General features: G+C 45.4%; 1 protein-coding gene across 1 annotated transcript; it reads left to right on the plus strand.

The window, feature by feature from the left end:
• The first annotated feature begins 207 nt into the window (after positions 1-207).
• Positions 208-22,214, plus strand: SMTNL1 (smoothelin like 1). The gene is made up of 6 exons (XM_040407943.1): positions 208-842; positions 8,259-8,411; positions 9,388-9,493; positions 14,562-14,713; positions 17,909-18,083; positions 22,065-22,214. The coding sequence occupies exons 1-5, from the start codon at positions 307-309 to the stop codon at positions 18,051-18,053; spliced, it is 1,092 nt and encodes a 363-aa protein (XP_040263877.1). The 5' UTR covers positions 208-306; the 3' UTR covers positions 18,054-18,083; positions 22,065-22,214.
• The last annotated feature ends 818 nt before the right edge of the window (positions 22,215-23,032 follow it).

Consider the following 23,032-nt stretch of genomic DNA (forward strand, 5'->3'; position numbering starts at 1 on the left):
ACCACCTCTGGTGTCATCTCCATACTAATATCATGTAGAAAGCCATAGGTTTGTCTGTGTTTTATTTATGGGGACGGTGACGAGTGACATAATACAGAACTGTTTTTAGCTTTCCAGGGATAGAGAATCAAGGTGACAGCTGGCTGGGTGTGGGGGTGGCTAAGGAGGATGGATAAAGCCAGCTAATCCTGAATAAAAATAGACACCCACCATGCCCAGTGACAAGTAGGAGGGAAAAGGGGTCAGGAGAGAAGTCACTTTTCCGACAGCAGCTGGAAGGTTATTATTATTACTTTTTGGAAGAAGATGGCAGAAGAACAACCCCCGGCCCTAACAGAGGAGCAACAAGAAGTCTCAAGTCTACCATCATCAGAAGCCGCAGGGGACAATCAAACAAGTGCAAAGGAAGATGGGATACAAGAAGGTCATACAACTCCTGAGAAAATATTAGAAGGCAAGACTGAGAAAGATACTGTGCGAGATGATGGATTGGATGGGGAGCACCAAAGAGATGGACAGACCGAAGCAAAAGAAGGAGAAGAGGTAACGGAAGAAGGAGACGGAGGAGGAGATACAGTAACATCTGGTGGAGATGTGACAGAAGATTCAGTGACTTCAGATGGAGAAAAAGCAAGCCCAGGAGCAAACAAAGAAAGCTCCTCCACCCAAGAGGAAAGTGCTGATGACTTTTCTGGCCACAAAGAAGAAAAATCTGAAGCCTCAGCCAGTAGCCCGGAGGTAGCCGCTGCCACTGATGTCGATGGTAAAAGTGAGGAAGAGCAGGCTCAACCAAGTGCCAAAGACCATGCAGATAAAGTAGACAAGAGCAAGTCTGCAGCCAGGTAATGTCCACCTCCATGATGCTCAAGGTAATGGTTTCCTCTCAATTAACTTCAGGTGATGACGATGTGGGAGGCTTTCCTCTTCTTTTTGTTCTTCTGGGTCCTTATTCTTTAAGACTAGGGCAACTTAGGAGTGACAACCAGAACCTTTATGTCGGGATGCACCAGCTCCATAGTAGAATATTGCTGGCCTACAGCCACCGAAAGCTCTGACATATTTATTTTACTGGTTAATCCTAACAAATCTATATATGGGCCGGAACTCTGGTTTTCAAACGCAGGGACAAGTCTGTTAACTAGTTCAAGACTGGGCCACTTTTTCCCATTCATGATCATCAGTTATTTTATTGTACTTGCATTGTTTTTAACTTTTTTTTCACTGATACTGTACATAGGACTTTAATTTATGCCATTTTTATTGTAGTACTTTTTTGTTGTTACACTTGGGAAAATGTAACAAAAAATAGAGAAAGGTCTGTTTTTCCACAGTTTTCTATTTTATTTTTTGATATAATAGTTGCACTTGTGCTATCTTTTATCTATCTATCTATCTTAGGCCTCATGCACACAAATGTATTTTCTTTCCGTGTCCGTTCCGTTTTTTTTGCGGACCGTATACGGAACCATTCATTTCAATGGTTCTGCAAAAAAAAAAACGTACTCTGTATGCATTCCGTTTCCGTACGTTCGTATTTCCGTTCCGCCAAAAAAATAGAACATGTCCTATTATTGTCCGTGTTAAAGGGGATATTAATTATTGATATTTATGCAAATCTCAATAATTAATATTCATAAATAGGCATGGGTCGTCTAGTGATGACTCTGCCTATTTATGCCTAAATCATAATAAAATACCTATTTAGCTGAGTTAACTAACTAACTACCTCTGTTACCTATACACTCCACTGAACTACCTGTGGCTATTGCTGCGGCGCCTTATACTACAAAAGACTACACACTGTGCTTAAATAAAAGGTATTTATTAACACACTATACGTTACAGTTTAATATTTGCCTATAAATATATATATCTATATCAATGGAATAGATATATATATTTATAGCAGCACACAGCAATATAAGTAAACACACTAATACGGTCCTAACTACGCTAACACAGTCCCAAGTCCTCCCCAGGATCTAACTACAATTACAATAATACACTTACATACACAAATATCAGTAACCCACCCGCCTGTCTACTCACTGTCCCTACGGGGTACAAGGGGTACATGCAGGCCAAGGAACGCAGGGTTGTGAGAAAGGCAGGGCAAGGGGTAACCCAGGAAAGGGTTAACACCTGGTATGGCAGGGGTTATCAGGGCAGCAGACTGCAGCAGGGACCAGGCAGTGAAGGGGTTAACACAGGGACTGCTGCAGAGGTCTGCCAGGGTACAGGAGCTTATCAGGGATTAATGCTGCAGTATGCAGTGAAGGGGTTAATGGTCAGGGCTCTGCAGGGACAGGGCAATGCAGAGGTTAATGCTCTGCAGGGACTTGCAGGGCAGACTGCAGGGGTGTCAGGGCAGAGCAGGGGAACAGGGCTGAGGTTAATGCTGCAGGAGGTTCAGCAGCCGGGGTTAGGGGATGGTCGGTGGAATAGGGGTAAATCAGGGGTATTAGGGGTCTGGAGGGAAAGGGTTACTCAGCCATCTCCAGGGGCATGTGGCCTCTCTTCCTTCAGGGAGCTGTTCCCATGTGTCTCTGATTGTAGTCTTGTTCCAAGAGGCCGCACCTTTGTCCTGCTTGGGCTAATACAGCCCAAAAGCAGCCCCCTCCTCCTTCAACAGGAGGGTGATGACATCATTGTGGGCGTGTGACGGAATGCTTGAACTGAATCAGTTGCCCCCCCCCCCCCCCCGAGGCTAGCTCAGGAATCAAAAGACTTCCTGCCCAAGGTGTAAATGAGAGCATCCCCCCAGATGCCACAACATAGCACCTCACACGCCTACGTCATAACAGAACTAGGCTGACCAATATATACATATATATATATATATATATATATATACTACACAACCTGGGGATCATATCAGTATACACATACACTCACCTAAAGAATTATTAGGAACACCATACTAATACGGTGTTGGACCCCCTTTTGCCTTCAGAACTGCCTTAATTCTACGTGGCATTGATTCCACAAGGTGCTGATAGCATTCTTTAGAAATGTTGGCCCATATTGATAGGATAGCATCTTGCAGTTGATGGAGATTTGAGGGATGCACATCCAGGGCACGAAGCTCCCGTTCCACCACATCCCAAAGATGCTCTATTGGGTTGAGATCTGGTGACTGTGGGGCCATTTTAGTACAGTGAACTCATTGTCATGTTCAAGAAACCAATTTGAAATGATTCGAGCTTTGTGACATGGTGCATTATCCTGCTGGAAGTAGCCATCAGAGGATGGGTACATGGTGGTCATGAAGGGATGGACATGGTCAGAAACAATGCTCAGGTAGCTCGTGGAATTTAAAACGATGCCCAATTGGCACTAAGGGGCCTAAAGTGTGCCCAGAAAACATCCCCCACACCATTATACCACCACCACCAGCCTGCACAGTGGTAACAAGGCATGATGGATACATGTTCTCATTCTGTTTACGCCAAATTCGGACTCTACCATTTGAATGTCTCAACAGAAATCGAGACTCATCAGACCAGGCAACATTTTTCCAGTCTTCAACAGTCCAATTTTGGTGAGCTCGTGCAAATTGTAGCCTCTTTTTCCTATTTGTAGTGGAGATGAGTGGTACCCGGTGGGGTCTTCTGCTGTTGTAGCCCATCCGCCTCAAGGTTGTGCGTGTTGCGGCTTCACAAATGCTTTGCTGCATACCTCGGTTGTAACGAGTGGTTATTTCAGTCAACGTTGCTCTTCTATCAGCTTGAATCAGTCGGCCCATTCTCCTCTGACCTCTAGCATCCACAAGGCATTTTTGCCCACAGGACTGCCGCATACTGGATGTTTTTCCCTTTTCACACCATTCTTTGTAAACCCTAGAAATGGTTGTGCGTGAAAATCCCAGTAACTGAACAGATTGTGAAATACTCAGACCGGCCCGTCTGGCACCAACAACCATGCCGCGCTCAAAATTGCTTAAATCACCTTTCTTTCCCATTCTGACATTCAGTTTGGAGTTCAGGAGATTGTCTTGACCAGGACCACCCCCCTAAATGCATTGAGGCAACTGCCATGTGATTGGTTGACTAGATAATTGCATTAATGAGAAATAGAACAGGTGATCCTAATAATTCTTTAGGTGAGTGTATATACCCACCCAACCTGGGGGCACTTAGGTATACATGTATATACATACACACAACCTGGACAGATCCATATGCTGGGCCCACATTTAGGTATATACATCCATATAGATGTTTGGGGCACATCTACATGCATGTATATATACACAATATAATTCTGGGGCATAAATGGGCAGTAATAAGCCCACCTGCCTATGGATATATTATACATAGAGATGTATGCTGACAAGGGGGCATACATACATCTCCATGCACACACCCATACCACCTGGACCGGCCCATGCAAAAGGGCCCATATATATGCAGATACGTAGGGGCATATATACATATATATTTAAATCCAACACTTCCCTCAACAGTCCGCATTACGGAGAAGGATAGGACTGTTCTATTAGGGTCCAGCTGTTCCGTTCTGCAAAATACGGAATGCACACGGACGTCATCCGTATTTTTTGCGGACCACAAAATACATACGGTCATGTGCATGAGGCCTTATATAGTGCCCTTTTCTTTTACGGTCTTTTCTATATAGGAGATATATACGTTACGCTTGCCAGAGATAGGGATGGAAGCTACAATGTGGGCTGGTTTTTTGTTTTTATTTATTTAGTTAGAGGAAATGATTCTGAGGGCCCCCCACCCCTGTGCATGCAGGACCTCAAAAGGGGTTGTCTCATCTCAGACAGTGGGGGCATATCACTGACCCCATTGTTTGACAGGTGTGGGTCCTAGCACCTATATCGAGAACAGAGCCCCGAAAGTGGTGGAGGGCGCATTGCGCATGCACAGCCGCCCTCCATTCATTTTCTATGAGGCCACCGAAAACAACCGCCTATTTCCGTTGGGGCCATAGAAGTGAATTTGAGCGGTGGCCGGTCATGCGTGGTGCGCTCCCATTCACTTCTCCTTTCCTGATCCCAACGGTGGGACCCGCACCTATAAGACAATGGGGGCATATCCTAGCTAGCGATATGCCCCATTGTCTGAGATGAGAAAACCCCTTTAAAGGGAACCTGTCACCTGGAAAAGACAATTTACACTAATCACAGTACCTTAAAGTATCTCTTATAGTGTGCCCAAAGATGTATTCATATCTTCTTTCTGCGTTGTGTTGTCGACTTATAAAACTGTGTTTGGCACCTTTTTGAAGTCGTGCTGAAGTCACGGGGGCAGCGGCCTCCTTGACTCAACCGTCGGATAAGCCCGCCCCTATGCCGCTCCTCCGCATATTGATGGACATTTTTCCCTGTAGCCGTGACAACGCTCTTCTCGCGCATGCGCCGTGCGTGTCCTGCCGCAGCGCGATCCCGGCTATGGCTCCCTCCCTCCCTGGCATCTGCATGTTCACTGCGCCTGCGCTGCAGTGCAAGCAGACAGTGATCGTGCTCACGCCGCAGGGGAGAAGCGATGGGCGCAAGCGCGCTGTATAGGAGCGGCGCAGGCGCAGTGAACAAGAAGATGCCAGGGAGGGAGCCGTAGCCGGGATCATGCTGCGGCAGGACACGCACGACGCATGCGCGAGAAGAGCGCGGTCACGGCTACAGGGAAAAATGTCCATCAATATGCGGAGGAGCGGCATAGGGGCGGGCTTATCCGACTGTTGAGTCAAGGAGGCCGCTGCCCCCGTGACTTCAGCACGACTTCAAAAAGGTGCCAAACACAGTTTTATAAGTCGATTTTATGAGCCAGCACAACGCAGAAAGAAGATATGAATACATCTTTGGGCACACTATGAGAGATACTTTAAGGTACTGTGATTAGTGTCAATTGTCTTTTCCAGGTGACAGGTTCCCTTTAAGGGCCCTGATTCTGCAACAATGTTCAGAAATGTTCTTGCAGAGTCAGAGGCTGTTCACATCAGGTTTTTCCCGTATGGCAAGTGTTATAAGCTTGTAAATACTTGTTATTGCTCACATACCCATAAACTATAATTGGGCAAAAGTAGTCCATAAGTGTTTACTGTTAACCCCCGTTTGCCACTGTTTATGTTTCTGCATCTCTTTTTTTTTAAGGACAGAATAGCAGAGCATAGCACACTCGTCTGTTTTGCGGAAAAAAAAAGTATACCTCTTTTTTGCAGTTAAGGATAGATGGATGGAAACATAAGGCGTCATGTTTCTATCCTTTAAGCGTATCTTTTATTTTAATTTTTTTCAGATGATGCCTTTAAATATTTAAGTCTTTCTTTTACCACTTTCCTACCGCTGCACGACTTTATATGTCGGTAGGCTCTCATCTGTAACCCAATGTATAAAAGTGTTGGGTTACAATGCAATCTGCCGATGCCGTGCCGCCGCAGATCACTGTGACAGCTGCGGTCACAGGGAGATGTGCCGTGGCCAGCGGGAGCAGTGTGCTTAGTAATACACGCTTGTAGCACTCTGCCACAAGCGTGTATTACATTGAGGAAGATGAAAGCCGGTAGGAAGCGCTTTTTCTTATGTAAGAGCGCCACCTGCTGGCTTTAAAATGAAATGTCAGCCTGCAGGCTGGGAATTAACCTCATCCTGCCTTGACAGTGGCAGAAAGGGGTTAAATCACTTTAAAATAAAGTAAATGAAAATAAATAAATAAATAATTTTAAAAAATTATATAAAAAAAATGTAGAATTAAAAAAAAAAAGATATAGCAATAGTTTCTAGTAGGGGTGAGCGAATCGACTTTCGCATAAGTCGATTCGCATAAAACTTCGTTCTAATACTGTACAGTGTTAGAATGTATTGGCTCTGATGAGACGAATTTATTACTTCGCAAAGTAATAACTTCATTAATGAATTTGTACTGTAAAAAAACATTTCCCGAACTCGGGTTCGGTTCCAAGTGGTACCTTGGATACGTCGAACACTTACAGCAAAAACATGATGTGAACAGCCCCTTACATGGCGAACTGTCAGTGCACAAGTAACTAATACTGATGCCCTGTGGAAATGCTGTGCCTCTGTCTGTTTTCTGACTCATCCTAGTAACAAGTAAAAAAAAGTGGAATCGTTTCTAACAAACAGATCGCCCTCGGTTCTGAACAGACAACTGGCATCTATGCATTCATGAATTTAACCCATACAATCCCAAATCCCGGCTTCCCTTTAATTGTTTTTCCTGCAATTGGCACTTGGGCGGGTGATCCATGTCTGATCGCTGGGACCACCCAGATCACTAGAACAATTCCTCCTCATCGCACATCCAGAGTGAGGAGGAGTCTGAAGGAAGTGACGGTTGCGCATGCGCAGTGCCCTCCATTCAAAACCTATGGGACTGATGGGCATAGCTGGTATCGGCCCCATAGACACTGAAAGGAGCAGGTAGTCGCCCGTTCATCCGCTGCTACATTCAGACTTCTCCTCGCTGCGATTGTGCGGTAAGGAGAAAAGAAGAGCTGAGGACCCCTGTTCTAGTGATCTCAGCTGGTGTTATCAAGGGTTGTGTCCCTAAATAGTCTGATATGTCGGCACCAATCGGACAGACTGCGTAGGGCTAACCTCCGACTAGTAACATCCAGTCGTCAATTTAGTTTTACATTTCTAGGAGAAATAACAGAGGAACGGCACAACGCAGAAGCTCCTGGATTGTTATTAAACAGAAATATCAGGAGAGGTGATGGGTCCTCTTTGATGTCCATCTTCTGGGTTCTCACTGGAATTTTGATGAAGTCTGTCCATTACTTTATAGTGTAAGATATTCCTCATGTTCTGGATTACAGACATGATAATTAAGGGTGGGCGTAGACGCAGAGCTGGTGGGCAGTGATGCTATGCCAAGGGTAATATCATTAATTAAGACAGTAACAATATTGTTGTCCTGAAATCCTTCAATGCTGAGATCTTGGGTAGCTGCACAGATCGTTTAGATGATGATCTGCTGCATCGTGTAATGCTTACTGTAACAACAGAGAATTGCAGAAGAATGTGGAGGATGATGACATTGAAGGGATCAAACAGTAGAAATGAAAGTTAATTTAAAGGGATTGTCCAAGATTTGAAAAAAAAAATGATTTGGAACGGGATGTGTCTAGTATTGCAGCCCATCCCCGTGGAAGCGAGGTGGGCTGAGCGGCACCAAAGTGGTCTTATTTCTAGAAGACAAAGAAAAGCGGACTTCTTTTTAAAGTCATAGATAACCCCTTTAAAAATCACCAAATTGTTTCCTTTCTGCCAGTTCTGTAAAGGGTGGCGCTGCTACAACCCCGGGTAAAGAGGCCGCTGGTGAAAAAGAGCAACGGGATCGAAAATCTGATATACCCCGGGCTAAGACCATGCCAAAATCATATGGAAGAGCCACAAAGAAAGACATTGCGGAAAAATTCGGAGGGTGAGTGTTCATTAGTCATAAAGATGTCAACATGGCATAAGGAATAAAAGAACTCTAAGGTCACAGTCACAATGGGGTTTACAGACTGTGGACACCTTTTTTTATCTTTACATTCTGCTTATTTTGGGCTAAAAATCTAGGTTGTTCCTCTACAGCAGGCATCCTCAAACTGCGGCCCTCCAGCTGTTGTAAAACTACAACTCCCACCATGCCCAGCTGTAAGCTGATAGCTGTAGGCTGTTCGGGCATGCTGGGAGTTGTAGTTTTACAACAGCTGGAGGGCCGCAGTTTGAGGATGCCTGCCCTACAGTCTTCACTTTCAGGGCATCTGCAGACTGCTGCGCTCTGCTTCACAGCGACTCCGTCAGAGACCCGCTCTGATGGCTCTGTCTGTAGCCCTTAGGCTTCCTGCACACGACCATATCCGTTTTGCAGTCCACAAATCACCGATCCGCAAAATACGGATGCGGCCTGTGCATCCTGCAATTTTCGCTGGACCCACTGTAGAAAAGCCTTTTCTTGTCCACAAAATGGGACACAAGAATAGGCCAGGTTCTATCATTTACGGAGCAGCCGCATGAATCCGGACAGAACACGGATGACATCCATGTGCTGTCCGTTTATTTTTTTTATTTTTTTTTGCTGAACCATAAAAATGAATGGGTCCGTGTGCCATCCACAAAAAATGCGGATTAGAAACAGACCAAAAATACGGTTGTGTGCATGAGGCCGTACTCTGCACTTTCCTAACAGCTCATAAACACTCATTACAGCTAAATCCGTAGGCTAGCTTCACACCAGCGCTAAAATGTAACGGCAGTCTGTTCCGCCCGGAGTTCATCATATCTGGCATAGCCAAATAGTACCTTGCCCCGCGCCGGAGCCCATTAACTCTAATGAGACCCGGGATTTGGCCAGATAAAAACCGCTGCTTGCAGGTTATATGTAAAGTTATGTATAAAGGCTTCTCTCACAGTGTCGCCACTTCAGGGATTCGTGTGCAGCGGTCGACTAGCTGTGGTGCAAATGCTGTAAAGAACATGCTGCTAGAATGGTGCCGGGCAAAGACACGGGGGCGGGAGGTAAGGATTTATGTTTCATCTTTTGTCCTATAAAACTTCTCCCTATTAGGATGCAGTTACCCAATTGTGGTGAAAAGCAACAAGTCTACGAAAAATGTCATGGTCTGTACTGAGCCATGTAGTTTTTTCCACCCTCATCGGTTAATATCGATGCTTTCAGCTCTAGGGTCTTATCTAACAACATAGCTTCAATGGTGTTGGACTATTCAGGGGCAGGTATATAAGATCTGTGCAGGTGGAAAAGGGTTGTTTGGTAAGGTCATCTGATCTATGGTTCTTCTCTGCTGGAAGACAGAGGGCCCAATGTGCTCCTCATAGGTTCGGTCTATAGGCAGACTGGAGGTACTTCAGATTTGTATGGTCGGTGTAAATGTTCACATGAAGCTTTGCACCCTCCAAGACCTCCAGGAATTTTTCAGGGTTCATCATCTAAGCCTTGATCGTCAGGTCCTCCATGAATTTTTCAGGGTTCATTGTCTAAAGCATTAGTGGTCAAGTCTAGTGTTGGGCGAGCATGCTCGGCCGAACACCATTTTCACTCGAGCATCGTGATGCTCGGCACATCGCGGTGTTCGGCCGAACACCGCGTGTGCTCGAGAGCGATGCTCAAGTCTCCTCCCCGCACGTTTGTTGGCAGCCAATAAACATGCAGGAAAGTACTGGCATTCACTGTAACGCCGTAGTCATGTTGGTTACTGGCATTACAGTGATTGACTGGCCGGAACGCGTCATCGGGTGCTATATAGCACCCAATGACATGTGGTTCGGCTCAGTCTTAGTCAGAGAGAGCTGCAGCAGAAGGGACAGATAGTGTAGGGACAGGAATTGTTTAGTGTTTCAAGGTGTTAGAGACCAAAAAGACTATTGTTTTATCTGACTGCTATATATTATTATTAGCGCAACCTGCGCTAAATTGCATGCAATAGTTTTGCCGCTGCTGACAGTGACAACCTCTGCTACATCTGTTGTGTTACATTTGCGCAGCCTAAATATCAGTGACATTCGGCGCAATTGTTTGGCCGCTGGTGACAGCGACATTACCTGCGCTACATCTCCTGTATAACGTTTGCCCATCCTAAATATTTGTGACATTCAGTCTAATTTATTTGCGCATACACTTACAAAACCTGCGCTACTGTACGTGTGACATACTTGCAAGCTTATATACCATTTAATATGCAGAAGGCGAGCAGTAAGGGAAGGGGAAGTGGCCGTGCTGCTGATGATGCAGGCAGAGGCCGTGGCCATGGGCGCGGTGAAACTGTGCCTGCTGCCAGAGCCAAGAAACACACTCATCCACGATACCTAGCTTGATGTCCCAGTTTGCAGGGCGGCGCAGGACACCACTCTCGAAGTCACACCAGTGCGACCAGTGTCCATACCCCAGGCCTTTGAACGAAAGTGCAAATACCCAGCCACCCACCCACAGGCCATAGCACTAAATGTGCATCTTTCCAAATTGCTGGCCATGGAAATGTTGCCATTTAGGCTTGTGGACACTGAGGCTTTTCGCAGCCTGATGGCGGCGGCTGTCCCTCGTTACTCAGTCCCCAGCCGCCACTATTTTTCCCGGTGTGCCGTGCCCGCCTTACACCAGCATGTGTCCCATAACATCACCCGTGCCCTGACCAACACAGTTATTCGCAAGGTCCACTTAACGACTGACACATGGACAAGTGCTTTTGGCCAGGGACGCTACATTTCCCTGACGGCACACTGGGTGAACGTTGTAGAGGCCGGGAGCTAGTTGTACCCTGGGATGGCACAGGTGCTACCAACGCCAAGGATTGCGGGCTCTACTTCCATCAGGATTTCCGCCACCACCTACGTTAGTGGCTGCAACCCCCCCTTTTCCTCCTCCACTTCCACCTCTGAATTCTCATCTTGCAGCACCAGTCAGCCATCAGTCAGTAGCTGGAAGCAGTGTAGCACTGCAGTGGGGCAACAGGCCGAGCTGAAACTAATTTGCTTAGGTGACAAACATCACACCGCCTCAGAGCTGTGGCAGGGTATGAGGGACCAGACTAAGCTGTGGCTCTCGCCACTCAATCTACAACCATGCATGGTTGTGTCTCATAATGGCCGTAACTTGGTGGCGGCTTTGGAGCTCGGCAAGCTCACACACATACCATGCCCAGCCCACGTGTTCAACTTAGTGGTACAGCGGTTTCTCAAAACCTACCCCATTTTGCCTGAGCTACTGGTGAATGTGCGCCGCGTGTGTGCCCGTTTCCGAAAGTCATCTACAGCTGCCACCAGTCTGGCAACACTGCAGCAGCGCTCGCAATTGCCAGCTCACCGACTGTTGTGCGACGTGAGCACGCGCTGGAACTCCACGTTCCACATGTTGGCCAGGCTTTGTGAGCAGCAGAGGGCAGTAGTGGAATACCAGCTGCAACATGGTCGTCGCCTTTCCAGTCAGCTTCTTCACAAGCGAGGAGTGGGCATGGATGTCTGACCTCTGTGAGGTTTTACGCAACTTTGAGGAATCAACACAGATGGTGAGCGGCGATGCCGCTATTATCAGCGTAACCATCCCACTTCTGGGTCTACTGAAACGCTCGTTGCTCACAATGAAGGCGGACGCTTTGCATGTGGAAGAGGTGGAAATGGGGGAAGACAGTACACAGGGTGATAGCCAGACCTCCCTCAGTTCGTCTTCTCAGCGCGAATTGGATGATGATGATGATGAGGAGGAGGAGGAACAGGAGACGGTTGCCTCCGCTACAGAGGGTAGTACCCATGAAAGTTTTATTATTGGATGGGTAGAAGAGGAGGAAGAGGAGATTGAGAGTGATCCTCCTGATGAGGACAGCGAAGTCTTGTCTGTTGGGACTCTGGCACACATGGCTGACATTATGTTATGCTGCCTTTCTCGTGACCCTCGCGTTGTATGGATTTTGGCCGATTACTGGTTGTTCACCCTTCTCAAACCCTGCTACAAATAGAACTTCTCATCTCTTATTCCTGTGGTGGAGAGGACTAGAAAAATGGTGCAACACCAGAAGGTCCTTGTGGAAATATTGCTCCAAAAATTTCCAGCTGACAACGCTGGCGGCAGAGTACTTAGTTCCTTGGGCAACCGAAGAGCGGAGACGAGGGGAACACACAGCAGTTCCAACAGAGGCAGGGCAACACTCTCCAAAGCCTGGGACAGTTTCATGACACCCCGCCAGCACCCTCAACCTGATGCGCGGCCTAGTGTCACAAGGAGGGAAAAGTTTTGGAAGATGGTAGCAGACCTCAGTGATCCCTCTGTGCTTTACAACTATTGTGTGTTCAAGCTGGACACGTGGCACGAGCTGGCGCTCTACGCCTTGGAGGTGCTGGCCTGCCCTGCCACCAGCGTTTTGTCAGAGCGGGTATTTAGTGCTGCTGGGGGCATAATAACTGATGAGTGCATCCGCCTGTCAACTGAAAATGCTGACAGGTTGACTCTTATCAAAATGAACAAGGCCTGGATTGCCCCTGACTTCTCTGCTCCGCCAGAGGAAAGCGGCTGAACATAAAGGCATTTGAAATGTGGCTTTTATGGTGTATTGAATACACTGTATTCCCATGCACCCTTCCACCACAAAAAGGGTATATGGTTCAATCGCCCTTTTCTCGTCCTCCTCCTCCATCATATCAACATGCTTATTAGGCTGCCCTCGCTACTAATGTTTCAGATGGTCAGATCAGCAGCAGGCCCTCAACCATAATTTTTAAGATGGTCAGCTCAGTAGCAGACCCTCACCCCTAATGTTTTAGATGGTCAGCTCAGCAGCAGGTCCTCGCCCCTAATGTTTTAGAGGGTCAGCTCAGCAGCAGGTCCTCGCCCCTAATGTTTTAGATGGTCAGCTCAGCAGCAGGCCCTCGCCCCTAATGTTTTTGAGGGTCACTAGCAGGCCATCAATCATAATGTTTCAAGGGTGTGTATGATGCCCCCCTTTATGTGTAATAAAGGGTGTATTGGAGTGCTGGTTCCTTGTAATATTTGGCCCTTTCACTTAGGGCTCAGGCTTTATGAGGGTAGGAGTCCCACTACCTGAACAATTTTACCACCATGTGAATGAGGCCCTCCTTTATGTGATATACAGGTTGTATCGGAGTGCCTCTTCCTTGTAATTTTTGGCAGCACTTGCACTTTATATACAAGTAAATATACAGGAAAGAATGTTTCCTAACAATTTTTCCTCTAAAATCGATTTTATCTTCGGTTTTGTGCGTATTATTGTCAGTCTGTAAAAGTGCCGTACTACTCGGACAACATCGTTCCCAGCAGCGACCTGGGAGTCCAAGATGCATCCAGACATCCTCCCCATGCTGTTACCGAACCATTTCAGTGGTGTTTCCATCAATTTCTGACCTTTTCCTATGAACCAGACACCCTCCCCTCTTCAGAGCAGGGGCAGCCTGGTTTAATGCTCGGGTTCTTCCATTGACTTCCATTGTGCTCGGTAGAGCACCCGAGCATCCCGAGGTGTTCTACTCGAGCACCAGAGCACTTTGGTGCTTGATCAACACTAGTCAAGTCCTCCATTCATTTTTTAGGGTTCATTTCCTAAAGCTTTGGTGGTCAGGTCCTCCATTAATTTTTCAGGGTTCATTGTCTAAAGCATTGGTGGTCAACCAAGTGCTCAATAACCCAGGCATTACTGCCCTGGCATAAGCAAGAATTCTCTATGGCTAGAATTAAAGGGGGTTTCTGGGAATTAAATATTAATGAGCTATTCTCAGGACAGATCATCAGTATCAGATTGGTGGTGGTCAGACTTCCAGCAGCCCTGCCGCTCAGCTGTTGGAAGGGGACATATAGTATAACAGAAGCTTAGTCTCGCCATATGCTACATAGGAAGAAATATTAGGAGAGAATACCTCAATCATATGGCGTCCAATGGAGAATGACAAGATTGTTAGATTCATACTGAATCTAACAGGAAAAAACGATGTCTTCCTATGAAATCAGAGCAGTATGGAGGTATGGTACGGCTTCATAGGCTTCATGCAACTCAGAAGCCTATATCACACCCAATGACTTCTCCACTTCTTTATGTATTTATGTTTTACTATTTCTTTTTTATATCAGGGAGTGGAGATCCAGAATTTCTCGAGCAGTTGGAGCAGCGGCCTGGCCTTCTGTGCCCTCATTGTGGCTTTCTTCCCTGATGCTTTCGATTACGATTCTCTTGACCCAAAGAACAGAAGACAGAACTTCCAGCTGGCGTTCAATGCAGCAGAGTGAGGAGGATATTTTTGAATATTTGTAGAGATAGAATGGTTGTGTTAAAGGACTATTCCCATCTGGGACATTGATGTCATATCTCTAGTATATGCCATCATCATCAGATGTCTGGACTTACTCCTACCTTCAGAATGTGGCACCGAAGAGAACAGAGAGCAACCACACATAATGGCCACCCTTTGTTCACCGCTATGGGAGATCCAAAAAAAGCAGAGCGCTCATTTTGCAGCAGTGACTGTGCTAGCACTCGCTCAGTTATTTTCGGAACTCCCATAGCAATGAATGGAGAGCACACTGCGCATGCGCGGTCTAGGAGCAGGTCCCAGACATGAGACCTAGCGATTTGCCATCAATGTCCCAGATGGGGCAATCCCATTAAGACAGATAATGAATTAAGCCTCATTCACACGTCGGTGTTCCATGTACGCGTGCCGTACGCGTTCTCCACGGACAGCCATTCTTACCCATTCATTTTAATGTGTGTATTCACACATTATAATTTTTTTTTTTACCAGGGTTCGTGGGTCTGTGTTTTTACCATGGAAGTATGTTCTATTTTTCCCGTGTTCACGGATCCTTCACTCCCATCATAGTCTACGGGTCCAATGACATCCTGGTTTCACGGGTCATCAGGAAGAGATGCTTTGAACAATATTTTTCAGCTTTGCGGGGTCAGTGAAACACGGATGACACACGAACAGGAAAAAACTGACACACAGACCACACACCTGTCCGTCACGGACATCCTCACGGAGGCATCACTGACCACCTTTTCACAGATTTGCACACGGATGTGTGAATGAGGCTTTAGACAGAGTACATGCAATAGGAAAATGAGAGCGAAAGATGACCTGCAATAGCCCTGTGTTATGTATAGATTATACTGTATTTTCATGTAGATGAAGAGGAGCATATGACTTATCCATAGAACCGTGTATTACACTGGCAGTTAACCCTTTCCTGAGCACTAATGAAAGCAGAGAGGGGGAAGCAATCTACACCACCATCTCAGGCCTTCCCATGCAGAGAGCTGTGGTAAAGTCCGAGCCTCTTCCTCTGACGGGTAAAGGACCAGACTGATGAATTGTCATCTCTCCTGGCTCTATATTGTCACAAGTGGGCCACTTGTTTTCACCTCAGCGCAAGCGCAGTATAGTTCAGGCTGGAGCAAAGTGCTGTACTGCACATGCACCATGGTCGAAAGAAATGGCACGCTTGTGACATTGAAGGGTCAGGAGAGATGATGATTCTACAGCCTTCGGAGGAAGGGGCTGGCAAAGGAGCGGTGCTCCAAGTGTCTCAGGCCCGCCCTCAGTGCACTTAACAGCTCATTTGTATATGGAGTAAAAAACAGGGTTCGGATCTCCTCCAATCACACATTGCTTGCCTATCAATGTTTTTCCTGAGAAATCACTTCTGTAGCTTTCTACTCTTTCTCACCATTGATATCGCTGAATATAAACATTCTTGTTTACAACCAGAAGTGGAAACCCCTTATGGACTTGGCCCTAAACTCATCCAAGACGAGGACACAGTTATATCCAGTCTAGACCGTCCTCTGTGAGCTCAAAGGCTATGGACTCCTTTGGAGGCAATTTTTGTTTATGATTTCATTTTACTCATTTTTGGCTAAAAATATTTTTTTTTCAATTGGTCTTTATTAAAAATATTGAGCCGTTCTGTCGCAAAGAGTTACCCGTTTTTCTAGCTGTTTGCCTGGTACTTTCCCTTTGTGCCAGTCATCTAATAAACCTTATCTCTAAACTACTAAGATGTCATAAACACCTATTTAAGCCACATTCTCATCAGTAAGATAGGGACTGAGCTATAATGAGTGTTTATAATGTCAGAGAGCGGAGATAAGGAGCCGTCAGCTCCCCAACTGATGGAAAAGATCCAAAGGCTGCTAGTAGAACATCTCAGCTATGTACAGAAAAAAGGACTCCATATTTTTAATAAAAAACAATATAAAAATTATATGTAAAAATAATTTTAAAAAAATTGCCCCCAAAGGTGTCTTTAAAAGGGATTATACTATGAATCATTTTTATACCAAAAGCCCTAAAAAGCTGTTAATAGCTTTTTTTTTTAAAGTAACTTCTAGCATAAAAATTACCTTTTTCATCCCTCTTGGTGCTGCTCTAATCATTGCTGCTGGGGTTCCAGTCTCCTTCCCCCTCTGAACAGAATCAGTCTCCTTCCCCCTCTGAACAGAATCAGTCTCCTTCCCCCTCTGGCAGAAGTATAATCCCTTCTTACTTCGTCTGCACAAGGAGTCTTCTCAGATACACTGCCATGCTACTGCAGAGGTTCTGCTCCTTCTCTGACAGGCAGGCAGAAAGTATTTTGTATTGGCTGCCCTGCTGGGAACAGAGTATCATTATGCAGAGACCTGGCAGTGAGCATTCAGCTCAGTAGATGGACGTGCACATTGCTGTACTGTCTGAACACCAGGTGGTGACATTCTATGTAAGTAAATGTCATATCTTTTTACTGGATCACAGCCTGAAAATTGCAAACATCTGTATACAATGAATATAATTATAAAAGTCTCTATAATTAAAACTACTGTTGCATGTTGATACATTGTTGCAAACTACAAAGACAAGAGATAGAATTCTGTTTTTTACTGATGTATTCTGCTCACAGACAATTGCCCAGACTGGTTACAATTGCATCCATCTCTAAACTGGGCAGGACAAGATCTGTCGGTGTCTTCAGCCAGTTAATATGAATGCAAATGTATTTATCCACTGACAGCAAGCAGATACATTGAAAATGGTGAGAAAGTGCAACAAAAATACAATTAAAAACTTTTCAGGACTTGCAATCCTTCTGGCTACTCGACAGCACGCTGAATATAATCCAAGAGATGTCGTACTGCATTATCTGACCTGAATAAGAAATGTTTTCAATCCAATCGACATTATTATATGATCACCAGGTGTATGTGTGCTCTTGGGCGACAGAGTCACAGTGGCCCCATGTACCGCACCCCCAGGTTGAGTACGAGTACTTGGATCTAATCCCAAGCCAAGTGGGATTAATTTTCAGGTGTTTGGCACCACTTCTATGGCGCAAAAGGCTTGATAAATCCTCCCAATTGTACTGATAATTGCAATTGCTTTAATAATATCCATATTTGTTTTATATCCCCCTTTCATACTTCAAACAACTTCATTTCTGTGCAGGAAATTTGCAGACTGCCCCCCACTTCTGGATGTTGAAGACATGGTTCGAATGAAGGTCCCAGACTCTAAATGTGTATACACGTATGTGCAAGAGTTATACCGCAGTCTGGTGGCTAAAGGTTTAGTAAAAACCAAGAAAGCATGAGTTTACCAAAGACGCACAAATGCAGAGAAGGTAAGGACAGATCAGCTATAAACTAGGCTTGAACCAATCGACCTTCAGATCATAGATCCGAAGTTGATTCGCTCAAACGCTTTGATTTTAATGCTGTATCAGTACAGCATTAAAATGTATTGGAGCCAAAGTCCGTTTCGCCCAAAGTCGGCCGATACTGGCTAATTCCTACTGTTATGCATATCTGCGTATTGAAAAACAATTTAAAATAGCGATCCGAACTGGGCTTTGGTACCGAGGTACCAGCCAGCACCAAAGCCCAGTTCGGATTGCTATTTTAAATTGCTTTTCAATACGCAGATATGCATAACAGTAGGAATTAACCAAAGTCTTGCGCGAATTCGGGTGAAACAAACTTTGGCTCCACTGAGCCAATACATTTTAATGCTGTACGGATACAGCATTAAAATCAAAGTATTTGAACAAATCGACTTTGGATTTATAATACAAAGGTCGATTCGCTCAAGCCTAGCTATAATAGATTAACTGTTATGGTTACTAAAAAAATCAATCATTCACACTCTGGCTGTCGAATTTATCCACTTTTAGAAAAGATAAATATATCATTTTTCGATTTTATATAATTTTTGCTTTTCAATACCATTTGTCCATGTTTCAACAAGCTTTTTGTATTCCCTCATTAGAAATGTTGTAGGCTGAGCTGTGAGCCACAAATGCACCGCTGTCTTTACCTCTTCATCAGAATTGAATATTTTTCCTCGTTGGGCAAAATAATCGCTCATCCTTCACGCGCACGCTCAGCGTTGTCATCAGTCATGGACTAGCGTCTGGCTACTTTTTCGTGGCTGACGCTTGTGCGACCTTCCTTGAACTTCTCTTTCTGTTCATGCTCACCTCTTCATGGCAAAACACTTTCTCCATCCCGTGCACAAAGTCTTCAATAACTATTGGCACCAAACCGAATCACTGCACGCCGCTCATCTTTTGCGCAAATCACAAACGGGGCAGCCATTCTTTGTCGCACCGCAGTCACCAATGAACTGCATAGCAGTGACCAGGGAGAGTATGTGGGAAATGAATGTATTTGTCTTTTCTGAAAGTTGATTAAAATAAATTCTACAGCCAGAGTGCGGAAATAACCTAAGCTCATCTGTTACATCCGTTGTAGACGTTCCAATACTTCCTGATGATTTACTTTGCTGCAGCCATGACCTGCTGTATATCTATGTGACCGCTGCAGGCAAGCACTGACCACAGTAGTCTTGTACTGCACACACAAACGCCACCATTGTGGCCAGTGATTGGCTGCAGAGGTCACGTGGATGTAGAAAGTGAACAGAAAGCGTTGGGACGATCGGAACATCTGCACTGGAGCAGTCAGGAAGGAACAGGTTATTTTATATTTTAGCACATTTTTGTTAAAATAATTTTTCATGAGAAACACAACTTTTCAGACATTTCTCCTTACACTTTTAAAAAATATTATAAAATTTTATGTATATACACTACCGATCAAAAGTTTTACAACACAGATATTTAGAGTTATTATTGACATTTACACAGTTCAAGTCCAACCAAAAACATGAAATGATACAAAGGAACAAAAGTAAAATCAAAATTAGAAAAAAAAAAACTATTTACAAAAGAAGACGGAGAATTATAATGGAGGCATTATAGAGAGATTGCAAAGCAACCCAAGCTGTCAGTGAGCACAGGTTCCTATACCGACAAAAGGCACTTGGAGACTGGAGGAAACTCTGGCAGGAAGAGGTTTGGCAGACCAAAGACCACTGCAAAATCAGAAGTTTTTGAGAGTCAACAGTTTGCGTAATCAGCAGCTCACGGCACAACATCTTCATGCACAGCTAAGGGCTCTTTCACACCTGCGTTATTGTCTTCCGGCATAGAGTTCCGTCGTCGGGGCTCTATGCCGGAAGAATCCTGATCAGGATTATCCTAATGCATTCTGAATGGAGATAAATCCGTTCAGGATGCATCAGGATGTCTTCAGTTCCGGTACGGAACGTTTGTTGGCCGGAGAAAATACCGCAGCATGCTGCGCTTTTTGCTCCGGCCAAAAATCCGGAACACTTGCCGCAAGGCCGGATCCGGAATTAATGCCCATTGGAAGGCATTGATCCGGATCCGGCCTTAAGCTAAACGTCGTTTCGGCGCATTGCCGGAGCCGACATTTAGCTTTTTCTGAATGGTTACCATGGCTGCCGGGACGCTAAAGTCCTGACAGCCATGGTAAGTGTAGCGGGGAGCGGGGGAGCAGTGTACTTACCGTCCGTGCGGCTCCCCGGGCGCTCCAGAGTGACGTCAGGGCGCCCCAAGCGCATGGATCACGTGATCGCATGGATCACGTCATCCATGCGCATGGGGCGCTCTGACGTCATTCTGGAGCGCCCCGGGAGCCGCACGGACTGTAAGTATACCGCTCCCCCGCTCCTCGCTCCTACTATGGCAACCAGGACTTTAATAGCGTCCTGGGTGCCATAGTAACACTGAAAGCATTTGGAAGACGGTTCCGTCTTCAAATGCTTTCAGTACACTTGCGTTTTTCCGGATCCGGAGTGTAATTCCGGCAAGTGGAGTACACGCCGGATCCGGACAACGCAAGTGTGAAAGAGGCCTTAGTGCAGGACGAAACAAACAAGTTTCCATTTCAACTGTGAACAGAAGACTTCAAGCTGAAGGTCTGACAGGTCGAGTAGCAGTAAGGGTGGGTCCATCCGTTTAATGTATCCAAAGAACGTATACGTTAAGCGGATGCCTCAGACTGATGCCATACAGTGACATAAAGTTCCATTGTCAAAAAAAAACGTATACTTTTTTTTTTTTTTACCGAACTGTATACAAGAATGTGGTGTGCTGCGTTTTTCTATCCTTTTTCTTTCAAACGTATACGTCAAACGGAGGCATAAAACGTGATTTGAACCCACCCTAAGAAAGCCACTGCTAAGATTGCAGCACCTCCAGTGGACTACTGAAGACTGGAAGACGGTCTTATCGACTGATGAAAGAAAATTTGACACATTTGGTAGATCACGCAGGGTTTGTGTACGCTGTTGGGTAGGAGCGCGTGACACCAACTGTGAAATTTCCTCCAGTTTCCAACTGCTCTTTGTTGTTATAGAAAACGGTACTCACTGAGAGCTTGGCTTCCTTTACAATGTCTCTATAGGACAGACCTACACTTCCAAGGTTTATAAATGTCTGTATTTGTTTATTTTACTTATTTTTATTTAAAGGGGTTGTCCCACAAAAAATATTCTGCAGTTTTCAAACCAGCACCAGGATCTGAATACTTTTTGTATAGCCGCTGAGGTATTCAATAACATGTATCTGTATGGCGCCACCTGCTGTTTGTTCTTTATCTCATTTCTCTGTCCACCTCGCATGCTCAGTTCCATCCTTCAACTGCCTCCTGAGCTGTGATAGGGAGAAAGCTGCAGTAGAGATGACACACCCCTAAGCTGAAGCAGAAATGACACGCCCCCCGAGCTGCAATAGTGAGAGCATGGACACGCCCCTGAGCTGCAGCAGAAAAGACACGCCCCTGAGCTGCCAGGTTGATATAAATGTAGCAGAGCAATGAATGGGGGAGATCTCTGGATCCACATGAGGTACAGGGCTGGTTCTAGCTTTGTTAGAAAGAGATTGTCATGTACTGTACATATTTTTTTACATTAGTCATAGGATAGCCCCTTACTTTTCTGCCTTTGTACCATTTCACATTACTCTCTGGACTTCAACTGTGTAAATGTCACTAATAACTGTAAATATTGTTCTAAAACATTGACCGGCAGTGTAAATAATACCTTATTGTTAGCGACGTGTCATTAGCACTGACGGACGGGCATGATGTGACCTCTCCATGTTACTGTAAACACAATTCATACCCACAGTGAACATATTCTTAAGTCTCCATTACCCATCTGTGCACCGGCTTCCTTGTTCTTGAGCAATGATTCTTTTAATAGCAGTCTGTGATATCATCTCCTTTTCTTTGCACAGATTTCCTGAGCACGGATCTTCCAACGAGAAGTCACTTTAAATTCGACCTGATCACTTACCAAGGTGTCAGTTTGCCTCCATTCTGTCCTTGAGAAAAGGACACAAAGTACAAAGAGATGATTTTATTTTTAAATAAATATCTTATGGTTACATTGTGTGCGCACTCTTCATCTTCATCATCATCATCATCAATCTAGGATAATACGGCCATGGCTACAAACCACCAACTGAGCTCCGGAGAACCCAACTCACTCCTTGTGTGAAGGACCACCATACCACTGTTTAGTACCTGTGATAATTAAAATACCCTTCCGGAGGTCGGGGGAGCTAGCATAACACTGCAGGCTCTGATTTTTCCATAGCTCCCAATCACTTCTATGCAGTGCCGGACTGGGGAGCTCAGGGCCCCCCAGTATAATTTATTTTGGGGCCCACCGTACGGATACATTCAGATATTACCGGCTCACACAGCAGCAAGATGCTACCAGATGATTGAATATGGGGGTCCCTGCAGCAACTTTGAGAAGGGGGAGAAGAGGACACTGGTACTTCCCTCTATAACTAGAAGTCGTCTCAGCTCTGATCGGGTCTATAATCGGGTCGGGTCTATAATAATACATAATATACCTAATAATCTATCAAGTTTTTTATATGATCAGAGGCTGGTGGAGGTGCTGTACATTGAATATATGTATGTAGTGCAGTACTCTACTGTGTTATGTGCCACTTGTGCAGGGGTTAGGAGTCTAGGGGCCCGTCTTGCTCAGGGGCCCACCGGGGGGATTCCCCTATACCCCGGGGGACCAGTCCGAGCCTGCTTCTATGGGAGCTATGGAAACAGATGAGCACCGTCCCGTTCTGCTGTTCCCTGGTCATTGGGGCTTAGTCTCCAGATGAAACAACCCCTTTAACATTACCCTTCACTGGAAATAAGGGGACAACTCCTGAAAAACAGCCGCTTAAAGAGG

Source organism: Bufo bufo, chromosome 9, assembly GCF_905171765.1.
Source record: "Bufo bufo chromosome 9, aBufBuf1.1, whole genome shotgun sequence".
NCBI classification, from domain to species: domain Eukaryota; kingdom Metazoa; phylum Chordata; class Amphibia; order Anura; family Bufonidae; genus Bufo; species Bufo bufo.

Excerpts from the sequence above, each read along its gene's own strand:
- SMTNL1 (XM_040407943.1), top strand. The coding sequence starts at position 307 with ATGGCAGAAGAACAACCCCCGGCCCTAACAGAGGAGCAACAAGAAGTC. Across the intron at positions 8,412-9,387 it reads ATTGCGGAAAAATTCGGAGG|TGTCGCCACTTCAGGGATTC; the intron begins GTGAGTGTTCAT and ends CTTCTCTCACAG. Across the intron at positions 9,494-14,561 it reads CAAAGACACGGGGGCGGGAG|GGAGTGGAGATCCAGAATTT; the intron begins GTAAGGATTTAT and ends TTTTTATATCAG.